Genomic DNA, 17,457 nt, shown 5'->3' on the forward strand with positions numbered 1-17,457 from the left:
TACAAAACCATCTAAAATAGGCAAATTATTGCACCCAAGCTTATGTTGTTATTTGTTGTATTTTATTGTCCTTTTACTGTATTTTTGCAAAAAAATAGATAATATATAATTTAATTACTTATTAGCTATTTTTTTTGCTGTGCTTTTGTTGATTATTTGTTAAAGTGCAGCAAATTTACAAAAAAAAATATTAAATAAATAAGATATTTGTTGTGTTTTTACTACATTTTTACTGTATTTTTTGTAAAATGACAGCTAATATGCAATTAAAAGCACAACAAATCCGAGCGTAAGTTTGCATGTGATCTCCGCACAAAATAATTTGCCTCTAAAATAGATTTTTCTCCAAAAAATATATAATAGACAGTTGTTATGCATTTGCATTATGCAGCTCAATGTACATATAAATTCAGTTCAAATTGAGCCAATTAATATCATAATCATTAAGAACTCCCCAGTTATAATAAGTTTATCATAAGAACATATTCAGCCTTAAGAAACTATTTGCCAGCATTCATTTACAAGTCGGCAACTTGCTCCAATCAACGAGCAACTTTATGGTGCAAGTCCGCTACTTCAATTGGTGATAAACTCAATTAATCGTCAAAGGTTATACCTTTCGTATATAATTTTGGGATAAAATTTATTATGTATTTTCTTTTGTTTGTAAAGCTTAAATGTTAATTTTCATGTTGTGTCAAAGCCTCACCCTGAACCTATAAATATCTGATAAGAGAAGATTTTGGCACGTGGTCCAAATCTTGTATCTGTGGTAACATTGTGAAATTTAATTTTTTTTTTTCCCTTATTACATCATATCTTTCTATTTATATTTCTATTTTTATGTAAGAAAGGATCATAATAATGATACAGTGAAAATTGGAGCTTGTTCATAGAACCATTCAGGAGGTAGAGATGCCAGAAGGATCTTCTCCTTAGTAATAAATGTAACCTGCTATGACCACATTGACAAAGAATCTAGTCTCCCTCCCCAAGCAAATGAGAAGTAATATCCTAATTGGCTAATGCATTTTCAAGAGAAATCTCGGTGGCAAAGCGCTTGACAGATTTCAAAATTATTAACCTAGACTCCTATAACAAAACGATGAATCATGCAGGTCATATGGCTTATTTTGAATCAGTTACATCCTTGTTTTATGTGAATGATACATTAAAGTTTAATTATTTGTTATTACTTTCAAGAAGTCATCCCTCAAGTGATTCTTGTGCTTTTTGCTAGGGACAATAATATATTTTATCAGTTCAAGAAGCGGTGCAGAAGAATTCTCATACCTTACTATAAAAAAAGATTCAAGAGTTGGGTGCTCCCTAAGAAACATCATTATGAAGTTAAACTAAAGAAGCTAGAAATTAAAGTTCTAGAGCAATAAATGGCTCAAGCTGCTCTCACTCAAGGATTGCATGAGGGATTCAATGGTCTCAAAGTGTAAAAATTTAGGACATTATTGAGTTACTTGAACTCTCAACATTCACATCAATACTGAAGAGTATAATAGAAGTTAAATAAGACCTAGAAAAAATTGGAATAAGTATTTTATTTTTAATTCAATTTGATTTTATTTGATCTTATTAGTTTTGATTTTAAGTTTTTTTAATTGATTCAGGTTTTTGTGATTAACTTTTTTGATGCTGGACACTACATACTGTAAATTTTCTTCTCAATTCTCCATAGCCAATCCTTTGTAGCTTTATATTCCACTGCTCCTTTGAATAAGGGTGGCTTCAACTTGTGAAACATTCATAAGTGTTTATCTTCTTCAGTGTCCTTACTCGCACCCTACTTACTTTGTACATCACTCAAAATTTGCACTAGTAAATTGGCAAATTGTATCATGCTATCAAAAGTGATTGGAGCAACTACACTATTTATTTAGTACATTATGATCGTTGTGGTCCATTTATTAACTGCTACTATTATCTTCCTAATTAGGCAAATACACATGCTTAACGTTCATACATATGTATCTAATCAAATTTGTAAAATAACAAAATATATGCTACTTATCTCTATGATGCTCATAATCTTTCCTAAAGCTCTAGTTACAATCCAAATCTTTCAAAAGCTATTGCTCTAATACCAATTTATGACACCCCAATATCTAAATTGGAAAGAATTATTTATTTTTTATCTTCTTAATCATTAACTAGAGCTTACTAATTTCATCCATATAATATAATCAATAGAAAACATAATTGCATTACTACTCATCTGAATATTCACATATTTTACATAACCCAAAATCATTATATCCATTAGCCATTATATCAAGATAACTCCAATTATTTATTCAATAACCATGACAGTAAAAATAAAGCAAAAAATATAAAAAATATCTAACCTCCAGATCCTAGCCAGCCTCAGTTCATTGGATTCCTACCCTGACCAGAAAACATGAAAACAACCATAGAATGAGCACAAAGCCAAGTATATTACCATAATCTATTACTGAAATCAATACACATGATACATAAATAATATGCATGAAACCATTCATATATATCTCAACTGAATAATCACACGAGAAAGGATTCATGAGTTATAGATATGTGATTTAACATAACTTTTAAATTCATAATTATTTATTTTATAAGATGATCCATATCTTGGTCTTATAATTTTCTCAATATTTACATGATATATATGTATTCATGTCATATGAATTCATATCTTGTTTCATTATATAATATAAACATTTATAGACTCTTGGCCATTAATTAGAATTCTTATATCTTATAAAAATCTTGTGTTTAACTTACTCCAATCTTGTATAGTTATAGCTCTCATATATTGTATCTCGGGTTGGGTATTTTATCTCTATGATGCTCAATATTGGCGTCACACTGTTCACCTGCAAGTAAATGACGGAAATTTTTGCGTTCGGTTGGAGAGACCGACGGACGGCATACGCTCGTTTGGCATTCGGTTAGAGATGATCTAATAATATGTGTAATTGCAGGGCAGAATTCTGTTAGGCCCGTCGGCGCTGGGCCGCAACAAAGCGTTCCTGAACGCCGGCCATATTTCCCAAACAGAGCTTGACAGTGCTCGACACGCTTGCCAACATCGGCCTCCTCTTCTTCCTCTTCCTGGTGGGTCTCGAAATCGGCCTCAACTCCCTCCGCCGCATCGGAAAACGTGCCCTCTCCATCATCGTCGCCGGCATTTCTCTGCCTTTCCTCCTCGGCATCGGCACATCTTTAGTCCTCCGCAACAACATCGCCGAAGGCGTTCGCGGCCCCGCTTTCCTTGTCTTCATGAGCGTCGCTCTGTCCATCACCGCCTTCCCTGTACTCGCTCGAATCCTCGCCGAGCTAAAGCTTCTCACCACCGACATCGGACGCATGGCCATGTCCGCCGCTGCTGTCAACAACGTCGCGGCCTAGTTATTCATCATGTTATAATATTCCCACAATACTGTTATTCTGTGGGACCAAAGCTGCATTATATATATATATATATATAGTTTACTTCTTGCTAATAAATTTTAGTCTGTCACTATTTTTTTACTGTATATGTAAGCTATTTTAAAGTGATGGAGTTTAAGCAGTGCATTCTTTGTTTTGTGATGCCAGTTGTCACTAATAGGTTAGGCAATGCATGCTTTGCCTAAGGTCCGAAAATTCTTTTCCAACTTTTCTCTATTATGTTAAACATCTTTTCGTAGTTGTTCCTTTGGCTGATTTTGAAGATTTTAGTTGGTCCATTCTTTCATTATGCAATGAATGGTATGAAGAACTTGTAATTTCAAACATATTGAGTTGCACATCTTGCTTGCTTGACTAATTAATTGGCAACTCTTATTTGGCATAGGTTGTTTTGGAAGTTACTTCACCTTCTGCGATGGTTGTTCTTCCAATATATCCTGTAGAGGTGGCAGTGGGAACTGAACTCAAAGCTGCTGTGAGCTTAAAGACATCTGATGGTGCATAGTTTGTAATTTAATGTATTTTTTATTTCAATACGTTTTAATAAAGTTTGATTGGCAATTTAATTTGTATTACCTTAGGTAACTACTTTTATCAATGTGATGCTTTCAACTCTTTCATGAAGTGGAATGTTTTTTTCTGAAAGTGAAACTTTCAGAGCTCTGAACACAACTGAGAAGATATGTGAAGCCGACATGCTCCATCTCACAGAGATCTCCAAGCAAACCTATGTTCATCCTTGTGCATTGACTTGTTTATTTGCTTATGGTACTGGCCGAGCCATGCTACATGCAACTTTGTCGATTGACTTACATTCTCCTTTCCATTTCATGGATGGGCCTTTAATTTAAAAAAAAGCTTTTCCTATAGCTGCATATTCTCCACTTGTTGCTTACCAGGCAGGAAATGGAAATAGATTTGGAGGCTACTGGATTGATGTGCCTGAAATAAATAATGGAATCAAACATTCGTACTCTACTGCTTTGGATGAGTTGTATCTTGCCCCTGGCTATGCTATGGATGTCCATTTAAGTGGAGGACCTGAAAGATGGGATCTACATGTTGAGTATGTTGAAAGTGTTGAAGTTACTGGTGAACAAGATCTACCTGTAACAGATGGTGTTCAGGTGCGGCAGACACACTGCAATGGGAGAAGATTGTACACAGCTCTATGCCTTTCCGTGGGGCAGTTTGTATGCACCTTATAAGTATCAAGATATTTCCTATTTACCTTCACTGACGTGCTAATTTTAAAAGTAGACTTGCTCCTTTCTGATATTTTGCCTTTGCTGAACAGAAACTTCTCTTTTCACGGGGAAACCTTGTTGGCGTTAACCATCCTGTGGCAACTATAGCAAACTTGGAATTGTCTGTTATGTGTAGCTTTCCTTCATCCATTGCACTTGTTGCTAATGAACCTGGTATGGGATATAATGCCTTTTATTTTCTTGCATCCTTGGTGTGTGGACTATGTATTCTAGTTATTGAAGAAAAATCATCATAGAGCATTCTTACCAAAGTTAATATGTTTGGCGATGAATTTTACAAATTGTCTTCATTTTAAATTTCAATTCCTAACTGTTTTTATTTTTCAAAACAGCAAATATTCTCGATGTTATAGAGATTGCTGCAAATGCTGACCGTGGTCTTTGTCAAGTTCGTTCTTCTCCTATCACAGTGGCCTATGGATGTACCATACGCATAGCTGCTGTTGGTCTACATATTACAAAAAAAAGTTTTTGCAAATTCATGGTCTTTATGCTTGAGTTGGGAACTTCCTGGTTGTAAGGATCTGGCTTATTGGAGGGACAATGAGAGTTACAAGAGATCAATGAATAACAGTTGGGAGAGGTTTCTAGTTCTTAACAAAATTTCTGGACTGGTTTGTATTGAACCCTTACTTTAAACATTCAACATTAATGTTATTTTACTATATTTAGTTGAAATTCATTGAAAACTAATTTGTTCCTGTCTATAGTTAGCTTAATTTGTGCCATCGTTTGTGTTGTATTCATCATTTTGTCATGTTCATCTCCATTATTGTATGAGGTTACAAATGATTTCCATTTTCTTATACTTTAGATATTTATGCTTCATAATAAGAATTACGTTATGATATGATGCAAGATGCCTACTTTCAATTATCACCCTTGGTTCCTTTTTTTTATTATTTTAATTATATTTAAATAGTCAATTTATGTTATTTTATCAATGTTTTATCTTTAGCGACATGGTTAGTCATTATTATCTTATGTTTATATCACGGTTCTTCTTTTTCATTTTGTTAACTGTCCTTTGTAATATGACTATTTTTCATTTTAGACATGCTTGTTATATTGTTAATGTTATTAGGGTTAGAATGCCCTTTGTATGGAAATTATTATCAGTAATAGGCCATGATATGCAATTAATGGATGGGCTGATTATCTAATAAAGAAAATTAGCAGTTCTTCCCTTTTTTTTTTGGTCGTCCCTCAATCCTTATGTCTGTACGTTTTGGAGTTCACTTTTTGTTTTAATTTTTTCTTGCTCCCACCTTTTTCCCATTGCCACATTTAATATTTTGATATTCTTAATCTCTTTGTTCCCTGGAACTTCCTCTGTACTGTTGAAATCAGTCTTCAAATCATTCCTTAAAAGTATCCAAGTGCTCCTTGGAAATTCTCCAAGCATCACGCTGGGACCCCTCTAGCCAGTTGCTCCGCAGGTTGTCCATCCCCAACTAGTCCATGCCAGCTGCTTTTCCTTTTGTCACCTGTGGCAAGGTTCTGCCAGCCTGACAGCACTTCTTTCCCCTTTTCCTGTATAGTCCACTGCCATGTCATTGATCTATGATTATGGATGCCACCTGAGCGATCCATGTTTGTTATCCTAATGTAATTAATAGTACAGTTAAAATTTAAGCCCTTATTTTATATTTTTCCTATTATAAGCCATCTTAGGATCATATAAATACTTGATAAATGCTGAAATGAAGCATAATCAATTCCCTTGATTTCTTGTCATTTACCTCTCCAGCTCTTCCTCTACACTATATTCTCCTCTCATTAAAAATAAAAGAATTTAAAATCTGCTAAAATCTTAACTTCCGCTTCTGCTCATCATCACATTCTTTTCTTGAGTTGGACTTTGGTGTATTCTTACATAGAGTGAGCGAAATAATTTAATTAATGTTTTTTGGATTCATTGTATTTCTGCATTTGCAAACTAAACATTACCTTTTCTTTAGCATTATGCCCTAAAAGTTTCAGGCACAGTATAGTCACATTCCTCTATTGGATTTTTCTTGGGTTTTAGTTCATTATTAACCTTGTCATTTGACATTAGTGAATGAGCCCATAGCAAACACCAAAAGATCATCAGCATAGAGTAGGTGGGAGATGGTAGTGTTGCCAGCCTTCAAACCCAAAAAGTTGTTATTTAAGCCAGCATCTTCAAAATAAGAGGATAGGCTATCCATGGCTATACAGAATAAATATGGTGATAAAGGGCACCCTTGCCTAAGGCCAGAAGAAGATGGGAAATACCCTTCAGGCCCCCCATTAATGGAAACAGAGAAGTAAACGTCAGAGATACAGCCATCAATCCAAGAAACAAAAGTTTCAGGAAAACCTTTGGCAAGAAGACGTTCAATCAGGAATTTCCTAGAAACAGTGTCAAATGCCTTATGGATATCAAATTTTGCGCAGAAGAACTGATGCTTAGGACTGTAGTTGAATTCTTTGAGGAGATCAGCCGCTAAAAGAATGTTGTCAGAGATAATTCTATCCTTGATAAATCCAGACTGACTTGGATGAATAATGAAAGGCATTACATCTTTCATCCTATTGGCAAGGATCTTGGCAATGATCTTGTAGAAAGTATTGCATAAAGATATAGGCCAGTAATCCGAAATTTCCTGGGCGTGTGGTCTTTTAGGGATTAGGGCTATAACAGTGGCTTTAGCCTGCTTAGGCATGGATCCAGTATAAAAGAAAGATAAAACAGCCTCACAAAGTTGATTACCAATGGTATTCCAAGTAGATTTGTAGAATTCAAACGTATATCCATCGGGTCCAGGAGCCGAGCAATTTGGAGAAGAGAAGACAACATTCTTAATTTCCTCAACAGTGACAGGAGACACCAAAAGGGGAATGATGCTTGAAGGAAGTTTAAGATGGGTGGGAGCAGGCTGACTGAATGAACTCTGCGGCAGAGTAGAGTTGAAAAGTTTTTGGAAATGTTTAACAATAGCCTTATTAATATCTGCAGGAATAGAGAAGGTCCCCTCATCAGTGATGATAGATTTGATCTGATTGGAATTTTGCCTGACATTTATCCTGGAATACAAAAATTTTAGGTCATCCTCACCACTAGTTAGCCATTTTGCCTTCGCACGTTGAATAATCCAGGATGACCAGTCCGAATTTTTGACAGCAAGTTGACGATTGATATCTTTTAATGCCTGGTTGAGTTTCAGATCAGAGGGGGTAGCCTGAATTTGGCACAACAGGGAGTTTTGCGCAAAATTAAGGTCAGCTAATTCTAACTGAAGAGGATTGGAGGAGACCCAATGCTTGGACTTAATCTTGATCTTGAGGGTTTTGAGCTTTTGGAAAAAAGCATAAATGGGACTGCTGTGGTGCCTTTGAGAGAAGACTTGAATAAGGGAATCCCAAAATTCAGGGTTGGAAAGCCAATAATTTTTGAAAAGGAACCGGTGCTTCTGTTGTATACGATGATCCATTTGCAAGATGAGGGGAGAATGATCAGATATCTGTGGGCTATCCACAACGTAAAATGATGTAGGATAGGTATCAAGCCATCTATCGTTAACCAGCATCCTGTCAAGTTTGATATGTATAGGGTTGTCTGATCTTTGGTTAAACCAAGTAAAATAATGCCCTATAGAGGATAGATCATGAACAGCAATATTAAATATCAAATTATTAAAATCAGACAGTTTGTTGTGCGCAAGAAAGGAACCACCAGCTTTCTCATAAGAATATCTGCAGCAATTGAAATCCCCTAGAATAATCCAGGGGCAAGTAATACCATCCGCAACATCAGCAAGATCTTTCCAGAGAGTAAGCCTTTCATCCAGAGAATTCGAAGCATATACAACAGAGACACAATAAACCTCCAAAGGGCCCGAAAAAACAGACCCATGAATAAGCTGACTGGAAGTAAATATAGGCTTGAAAGTGACATTAGAGGAGTTCCACTTTATCCAAATACGGCCCGGAGACGATAAAGCAAAATTATCGTAAGAACCTTCGTTGGGAAAAACAGAGTGCGTGGATTTAAACCAGGGATTAAGGTGAGAGGGGGAAGAGATTCTGGTTTCCAGGAGGAAGAGAAGGTCAAGATTAAAGCTTTTAACAAGATTTTTGCAACACAAAACTTTGTCTGGGCTATTAAACCCGCGGGTATTCCAGGACGCCAAGAGAGGAAGCCTGGTCATTGGGACTTGGAGGTGGGAGTTGTGGCCTTTTTGGCCGCTTTGGCTCTTGTTGTTTTGGCATTGGTGCTATTCATCATATGTTGCTGATTAGAATTACAGTTGCTGGAGGCAGAAGTCTTGCTGGTTGAGTCAGGAGGTTTGTTAAATTGGCCTGGTTGGGGAGAAGACGAGGAAGGCTGCGAGATAGTCTGTGTAGGAGGCATGTCAGTAGAAGGCTCCTGGAGACAGAGAGCGTCAAATTTATTTTTAGTGGGGACAGGAGGAGAAGAGCGGGAAATGTGGGTGGGGACATTAGTGAAGGTAGGAGAGGGTGGAACAGAGACCTCAGACGGGGAGTTAAGATTGGGGATTTGTGGGCCTATATCAGCAGCAGAAGGGGGAGGAATGACTGCAGAAGGGGGAGGAATGACTGCAGAAGTGGTAGGTAATTGAGGCTGAGTTTGGAAGGTGTTAGGAGGTGGAGGTTTAGGAATATTCAATTTTGGTGGCAGTTTCCTTGGCTTCCTGCTAGTGCTTCTACCACGATTTTGTGGAGGGTCAGAAGTCTGAGGGTTAGGATTATTGGGGCATGCATTGGGGGGATGCATGATGGAATTGCAAAAAGAGCAGTGAGAAGGCTTCCAGTCGTATAACACGGTTAAAGAAAAGGTTTTGTCATCCACGGTATAGAAGATCTCATCCGGCAAAGGAGAAGAGCTACTCACCTGAACACACACCCTAGCGAAGGTGAGTCTCGTTTTTGCCGCCGTGAGGGCGTCCACGGCGAGGGGAATACCAACACAGCTCGCAATCTTGGAAATACCCTCCGGCGTCCAGCAAGAGAGCGGAAAATTTTTTATCTTGATCCACAACGGAATTGAGGGGAACTCCTCACGAACAGGGACAAATTCCGGCGTCCACTTCTGCAGGATAAAAGGCTTTCCAAAAAAGAACCATGGTCCACCAGACCAGGCCATGTCGTAGTCTTCACGGTTGTTGAACTTTAGGAGGAAAAATCCTTCGTCTAGGGTTAGCAGAGACAGAGAACCTTTCAAGTTCCATGTCTTTTTGATTGTGGATAGCAGCACCTCATAGTACGGACGCCTGCCGATCGAGTAGCCGACCAAGGAAAGGGCCCATTCCGTCGAGCCAGCAGTGAACTGGGCAGTAGTAAAATGTGCAGTAGCATTTTCAGTGGGATGGTGGATGATCGAAGAGGTAAACTCGTTTGAAACGAGCGGTTGGGAAGCAAAAAGACTCTTCCAATCATCAAGAGGAAGAGTAGAAGAGGAAGAGGATGAGTTGCGGGCGGGAATGAAAGAGGAGGACATCACCGGGGATGTCCTCCCAGGAGGAAAGGAGGTGGCGGCCGCCAGAGAAACGCAAAGGAAGCAAAACCCTAGCAGGCAAAAAAGTGAGCGATCCATGTTTGTTATCCTAATGTAATTAATAGTACAGTTAAAATTTAAGCCCTTATTTTATATTTTTCCTATTATAAGCCATCTTAGGATCATATAAATACTTGATAAATGCTGAAATGAAGCATAATCAATTCCCTTGATTTCTTGTCATTTACCTCTCCAGCTCTTCCTCTACACTATATTCTCCTCTCATTAAAAATAAAAGAATTCAAAATCTGCTAAAATCTTAACTTCCGCTTCTGCTCATCATCACATTCTTTTCTTGAGTTGGACTTTGGTGTATTCTTACATAGAGTGAGCGAATTAATTTAATTAATGTTTTTTGGATTCATTGTATTTCTGCATTTGCAAACTAAACATTACCTTTTCTTTAGCATTATGCCCTAAAAGTTTCAGGCACAGTATAGTCACATTCCTCTATTGGATTTTTCTTGGGTTTTAGTTCATTATTAACCTTGTCATTTGACATTAGTGAATGAGCCCATAAGTCTGAACAAAAATTTGCAAGTTGATGAGTTCTTGAGGATATAAAATCAGCATTTGGTTGTGTTGACATAGTGAAAGTCTACATCTGAACTTGCTATAAAGAAAGTATTCTTAAAGTTATGTATTTTAGAAAAAACAAAACGGTTATTTTTTTTCTCTGCATACCTATTAAGTTTCCTTAAAATTCAATGCTTGCATTATAGTTTCAAAAATCAATGCTTGCGTTATAGTGCAGAAACTTTTTGAAATTATGTTCTCATTTTTCATATTATTGGAATTTAGTGCACTGTTCGTGCTAGTGTTATTGGCTTCTCTAAAACCATGGTTAGCCATCCCTTGGGAAAAGAATATCTGCGGTTTGAAAGTGCAACTGGTATTCCTACGGATGCTCTGCAGTTACAGGTATGTTAAATTAAATGATATAAACTTTCCTTGGTAATGTTATGTTGTCACCTTTTTTCTGTTTCTCTTGCTATTATTTTTCTTTATTGTGTTTTTCCATTGAAAATGCTGTAAATTTAACAGTTGGTGCCTTCCTTGAGAGTATTGCGAGAGTTTCTCTTAATAGTTTTTGATCCCGAAGCAAAGGTATGTGTGTTTTTTTTTTTAAATCTAGTGAAAAGGTGGTTATTGGTGATATTTTGCTCTAAGAATCTTTCATCCATAATAATCCGGTGTATAGGATGAAGATAATTTCTTGTTTGCTTCCTTTTGAAATTCATATATATTGATGATAAGAGTTCTATGTTTATTACTTTCAAAGTATCATATTTTGCTTTGATTCCAGCTTTAGCATCACTGAAACAATGAATCCCCTACTGATCTTACACCTTTCAGCATTTTCCCCATATTGTGATTGTTGCCTACTCTATTATAATTTAATGTTTCCAAGAAATTGTTCTTAAAACAGCGATCTTCCGATGACTCGGTTAGGAGAGTAAATTTATTAGATTTGAATTATGTTAAGAAAGGTTGAGGTAGATCTAAAAGGAATTGGCTAGAAAATATTAAATCTGTGCTCGTCGATTCCTTTAGAAAAAAAATGAAGGGTTGTTCCAAATCCATAAATCTGTTTTATAGGATTTACGTTAAAGCTAATGCAAATAATTGTCTTTTTTTGGCTACCAAGTTCTTGCTTCTAGGCTACTAAAATATTATTTTCGTCACAACCTTGTGATTTGTGGAAATCATCAAGTAAAACACATTCATAAAAAAATGCCTGCATGCCTTAGTTTTTTTCTTTAATTGGTTAGCAATTTTGTTGTGCTTTCTTTTCTTATTTATTTATCATGGTAGAATGTTTAATTTTTTTCTTCTATCTCTTGGTTCGAAGGCAAATTTGTCTATTTCTGGAGGGACTTGCTTTCTAGATGCTGTTACAAATGACACACAGTGTTCAGCCTTCAGAAAATACCAAATGCTCTCACCTAATAGTCAGTCCTATTGGACTGGGTACTGCTCTTATGACCATTCGTGACATTGGACTTTCTCCTCCCATGATTGTGATCCACAACTTATAATTATATAGTTTTGTCCAGTTATTATTAATCACTTTTTATTCTCTCTTTAATCTTTTATTTTCTTTTTGAGTCTTGAAGTAGATCGTATCTTCTAATTTTACTTTACAGAATCAGAAGCTTTCTTCCTCCAAACCTGGTTGTTTCACATCTTTTGCTGGAATAAATGAAATGATAGTTTTGTTTTCTGTAAATATTAATATGATTTCGCAATCTCCTTGACTTATGTATGTATATATGATTTGACTTGAGCAAAATCATATTAACCTAATAAAATAGGAATTATGAGTCTTCTCTTAATTTTAAATTCAACATTAAGAAAAAATAAATATAAGTTTTATATATCAAATTTCTTAGAATTTTACGTAGAATTTTATAAAATTATTTTCGTCGAACTTTGAATTTTTCACTTAAAACGCGTTGCGACGCATCGAAAAATGTTCGAGGTCTAAAATGACATTTCTCAGGTTTTACCGGTGAAAGCTTCACTCAGAATTCACTAGTCCCTACTTGCCCATAGTAGAAAAGTTGATGCAACACTAAGACAAAAGGGGATGACAATATATAAATTAAGGTATTATATAAATATTTGGGCCAATATCATGCATAATTCTCCATACAAAAGCATGAATGACCCATTATAAAGAAAGAAGAATCATTAAACTAACACGACCAGAGGACCAGAACAAGCATGGCCTCAGACTAAAATAGATTATACGAGTACCATACATAAAAAATAAAATAAAATTTTGAATTGCATATCAGGATCTGCATATAACTAATCATACTAATGCGCAGTCAAAGCGGATTAAACTCGCCGTGGACGGAGCCACCGGCGTGTGGAGTGTCTGGTGAAAGGGCCTCTTCAGCCACCTCTTCTACCAACAGATTCGTCACCGCATCGTCCTCGTGCTGCCTGATCACCAACACAGATGCGGCGGTCGTGTTAGACGCCGCCATGAAACTCCCCACCGGGCCGAGCTCCGGGCACTCGATCTGGTCCGCCAACTCCATCACCGGCGCCCTCTGCCCAACCAGAAACAGATTGCATCTCCCCACCCCTTTAATGGCGGACACGATTTCCTCCTTCCCCGTCGGTCTCTTCTCAAACCTCACCGATCCGTCTGTGCTTTCCCGCAATCGGCCAATGCATTCATCGTCATTGTTGAAGCAAAGTACGGTGAGGACGATTCCAGGGTGCTCGACCATGCGGAGGCCGTAAGCGAGCGCTTCCCGATCATCCGAACCGCCAAAGAACAGGACGACGACGGAGTACGAAACCTCGCTGGCGGAAACCTGAGCAGAGCCGCCCAGGCCTCGATCGACGAGGATGGCGACAGAGCAAGGAGCGTAGTGGAGGACTCGCTGGTTCACTTGTTGGTATTCGTTGCCGATGGATTCCATAGATCCGTCAAAAAGCAGAGTTTTGTGAAAGGGGAGAAGGATTAAAGCTGCGTGCTTTTGATGGGCGCTGGTGACGATGTCTTCGTGGATGGTGTGGAGGTCGGAAATGGCGGTCATTGGCCTGACGGTGACGCGGCTGAGCTGCTGATAGGCTTGGAATGCGATGACGATCTGGTCGCCGATTGTGCTATCTTTCTTTTTGTTCCAGAAGGGGAGGCCGTTGCGACGAGCTTTGTGGACCATGAAGATTGCAGATGGGCGCTCGGAGAGCTCCATTAGGTGCATGGCGTAGACAGTAACGCCGCGGTGGCGGGTGCCGCGGGAGGATTCGATGAGGTTTATGAGGGTCGGGATGTTGCGACTGCCATGAAAGCAGGCGAGGATTCGCAACTGGCTATCGGTGTCATCACGCTCGATTTTTCGATGCTTGTATGGAGCTGCCTTGCGTGCCGGCTTGTAGATCCCCATCACGATCGGCGTCGTTATGAACGTCGTGAACAGAGCCATGATTACCATGATTGCAAATGTCTCGTCATTCAAAACCTGTAATTGATTCGTTTTCATGACTCAAAAACCAGTCTTTAAAATGAATTCACCAAATTGTTTACCTTGCGATCTTTTCCGATGTTGAGGACGATGAGTTCAACGAGGCCTTTGGTGTTCATGAGGAAGCCGAGAGCGAGGGCCTCGCGAATGGGGACTTTCATAATGACGGAAGCGAGGATTGTGCCACCGATCTTGCCTAGACAAGCGTTGAAGATGACTAGAACAAGAAGCGCCCAGGACTTGCCGTTGCTTATGGTGGCGACGTTAGTTTTGAGGCCGCTGGAGACGAAGTAGAGGGGCAGGAAGAGGCCAGAGATTAAGTCTTCGACTTTCTCGATAAGAACACCAGCGAAAGGTCCTTCCTTTGGCATCACAATCCCCACCACAAAGGCCCCGAACAGAGCATGTATTCCAATGGTGTCTGTAACGAAACCGGCGGCGAGGACGGTGGTGAGGGTGGCGCAGATATAAACTTCCTTAACCGGTTCCCCTTCCAGTGAGCGACGAGCCATCCGCGCCAGAACAGGGCGAATAACGAAGGATGCAATGGCGACAAAGGCAGCGGCGGTGACGAGAACCCAAAGGGACACGAGCGGTGATCGAGAGCCTGAAAGGGCAATGGCGAGAGCGAGGAGGATCCAGGCGGCAACATCATTGACAGCAGCGGCGGATATGGCCATGCGGCCAATGTCGGTGGTGAGAAGCTTCAGCTCGGCGAGGATTCGAGCAAGTACAGGGAAGGCGGTGATGGATAGAGCGACACCCATGAAGACAAGGAAAGAGGGGCCGCGAACGCCGTCGGCGATGGTGTTGCGGAGGACAACAGAGGCGCCGATGCCGAGGAGGAAAGGCAGAGAAATGCCGGCGACGGCGATGGAGAGTGCTCGTTTTCCAGTGCGGCGGAGGGAGTTGAGGTCGATTTCGAGACCCACTAGAAAGAGAAAGAAGAGAAGGCCGAAGTTGGCGAGCGTGTCGAGCACTGTCAAGCTCTGTTTGGGGAAAATGACGTTCAGGAACGCTTTGTTGCGGCCCAGCGCCGACGGCCCTAACAGAATGCCGCCCTGCAATTACACAGTTTATTATTGCATCACTAACATCATCACTATAATCTACGAAAAAAATTGTTGGTTTTAAATTCCTATGATGTATTTTGCATCACATATCTTATTAACATAATGAGAAGAAAAGTCTTGAAAAGATCATCAGAAGGTGAGAAATGATCTCTGCAATGTATTTTTTTGGAGATTTCTATTATCAGCTAAAGAGTTCTTATTTGCGAAAAATGATAAATTTCTATAGTAAATCAATAAAGAATATTTTAAGTAAATATAACTCATGATCAACAGCATCATCGCTTTAATCTATCAGCTCAAAAATGATACGATTTTTTTTTTGATTTTATATTAGAATTAATATTACGTATAATTTCTGAGTTTTATTAATTTTAAATAAAAGATTTTTTTTTTAATTCATCATAATGTATTTTGCATCTCTTATCTTAACATAACGAGAAGAAAATTCTTGAAAACATCATTAGAAGGTAATAAGTGATCTCTGCAATGTAATAATTAGAATTTTCTGTAATCAGCTGAAGTATTCTTATTTGTAAAAAAGGATAAATTTATATACGAAATCAATAAAGAGTATTTTTAAGAAACAGGAGAAGATGACAGAATTCAATTTAATGATCATTAATGCAATGATGATGATTACAAAGAAAAATTATCGGTTGAAAAAATAAAGAAAAAGGAAAACTCACAATGACTTCAGCGATGACGCGGGGCTGGTGGAGGGGGCGAAGCAGGAAAGCTAGGGTTCGCGTGAGGACGACGATGAGGCAGATCTGAAGGATCGCTAGCGGCAGAGCGAAATCGAGCGGACTGTCGCCTTGAAAAGACCCGTTTGAAGTCGCCTTCATCGGCTGCAGACATGTCGAATTCGCCATTCGTCGATGTTGCCTTTGAAGATCACAGGAATTAACGACGATCGATGAATCCAAGCAATCTTTTAATTACAAGTTCATGATTTTTTTGGATGAATCATGTGTGGAAGGATAGATTAGTTTCTCTATTTTTTTTGTGATTTGTGAATAATTTGGGAAGATATGAAGAAATAGATTTCTGGATTCAGTGAAAGAGATTGAAAAAAAGGGATTAGAATATTGATAAGCACCTTTTTATGAAGAGAAATTCGGAGCTGAGGTTTTCCTGCGATCTCTGTAGCTGTTCTGTTTGTGAATAAGCCGTTCAGTTTTTCTTTCCTATTTAAAGGAGGAGGCACGAGCGCCGCGGTTTTGACTGTTGATTGGGCCTTCCGCCAAACTTAAAAAAATAGATTTCATAATTTGAAGGTGGGGAAAATTGGATCAAACATCTAACCCAAAAATAGGAAACATTACAACTTTATATTAAATTTAATATAAAATATTAAAAAATATTATTAATTTATATTTTATATTTAGATAAAATTTATAATCATAAATTATATATCAAATTAACATTATATTTTTACATCTATAAATTATTAGTGTTATATTATTTATAATTAATAAATAGATAAAAGTTGATTTTTGATGATGTATATTTAAAAAATAAAATTAAATAGATAAATAATTAAATATAATTAATCTAAAAAAATCTAATTATTAAACAAATAATTAAAAAAACTGTTTAAAAATAAGGTGATCATGTGGTAGATTACGATGGTGCGTAAATATTTATTTTAAAATTTAAATATGTTATATTTAAATCAATTTTCTTAATTAATATTTTATTGGGGACATTTAGGCCAACAAAGCAAACTCACACACATCTCAATTATGAGAAACTAAAATCTAAAATTCTGGGAGTTGATAACCAAATCTCTCAATTAATCACATCAATTTTTTATGCTGGCATATTTTTTTATTTGTCTTATATTATTCTTTGGAGACTATGACTTTAATTCATATAAATAGCTTTGACCAATGTTGAACATCATTGATGAACTCTAATAGTTTAATAATCAACATATAATTATTATTTAGTAGTCAATTAAAAATACTACAAAAATATAATCTTTCTTTTTCCTAAACCTTGAATTTGTCACAAACTGATAACTAAATTACAAGATTATTATCTTATTGATTATTAGTTGATATACAACTCATCATCTGAATTAAAAAAGAAAAAAAAGAAAGAAAGAAAGAAAAAAAAAAAAGCAATATTATTTTAAG

The 17,457-nt window shown here is 37.5% G+C and overlaps 2 protein-coding genes across 2 annotated transcripts; one reads left to right on the top strand and one right to left on the bottom strand.

The window, feature by feature from the left end:
- The first annotated feature begins 3,474 nt into the window (after positions 1 to 3,474).
- Positions 3,475 to 12,334, top strand: LOC110093872 (nuclear pore complex protein GP210-like). The gene is made up of 6 exons (XM_020818898.2): positions 3,475 to 3,944; positions 4,029 to 4,640; positions 4,745 to 5,329; positions 11,059 to 11,178; positions 11,302 to 11,364; positions 12,110 to 12,334. The coding sequence occupies exons 3-6, from the start codon at positions 5,279 to 5,281 to the stop codon at positions 12,251 to 12,253; spliced, it is 378 nt and encodes a 125-aa protein (XP_020674557.1). The 5' UTR covers positions 3,475 to 3,944; positions 4,029 to 4,640; positions 4,745 to 5,278; the 3' UTR covers positions 12,254 to 12,334.
- A 476-nt stretch (positions 12,335 to 12,810) lies between these two features.
- On the bottom strand, positions 12,811 to 16,592 carry LOC110093859 (cation/H(+) antiporter 19-like). Its single transcript, XM_020818885.2, has 4 exons — positions 16,416 to 16,592; positions 16,003 to 16,201; positions 14,306 to 15,304; positions 12,811 to 14,240 (listed from the first exon to the last, which is right to left on the bottom strand). Exons 2-4 carry the CDS (start codon positions 16,186 to 16,188, stop codon positions 13,092 to 13,094), a joined length of 2,334 nt encoding a protein of 777 aa, XP_020674544.2. The 5' UTR covers positions 16,189 to 16,201; positions 16,416 to 16,592; the 3' UTR covers positions 12,811 to 13,091.
- Between the last annotated feature and the right edge of the window lie 865 nt (positions 16,593 to 17,457).

Source organism: Dendrobium catenatum, unplaced genomic scaffold (assembly GCF_001605985.2).
Source record: "Dendrobium catenatum unplaced genomic scaffold, ASM160598v2 fragScaff_scaffold_621, whole genome shotgun sequence".
In the NCBI taxonomy this organism is placed as follows: domain Eukaryota; kingdom Viridiplantae; phylum Streptophyta; class Magnoliopsida; order Asparagales; family Orchidaceae; genus Dendrobium; species Dendrobium catenatum.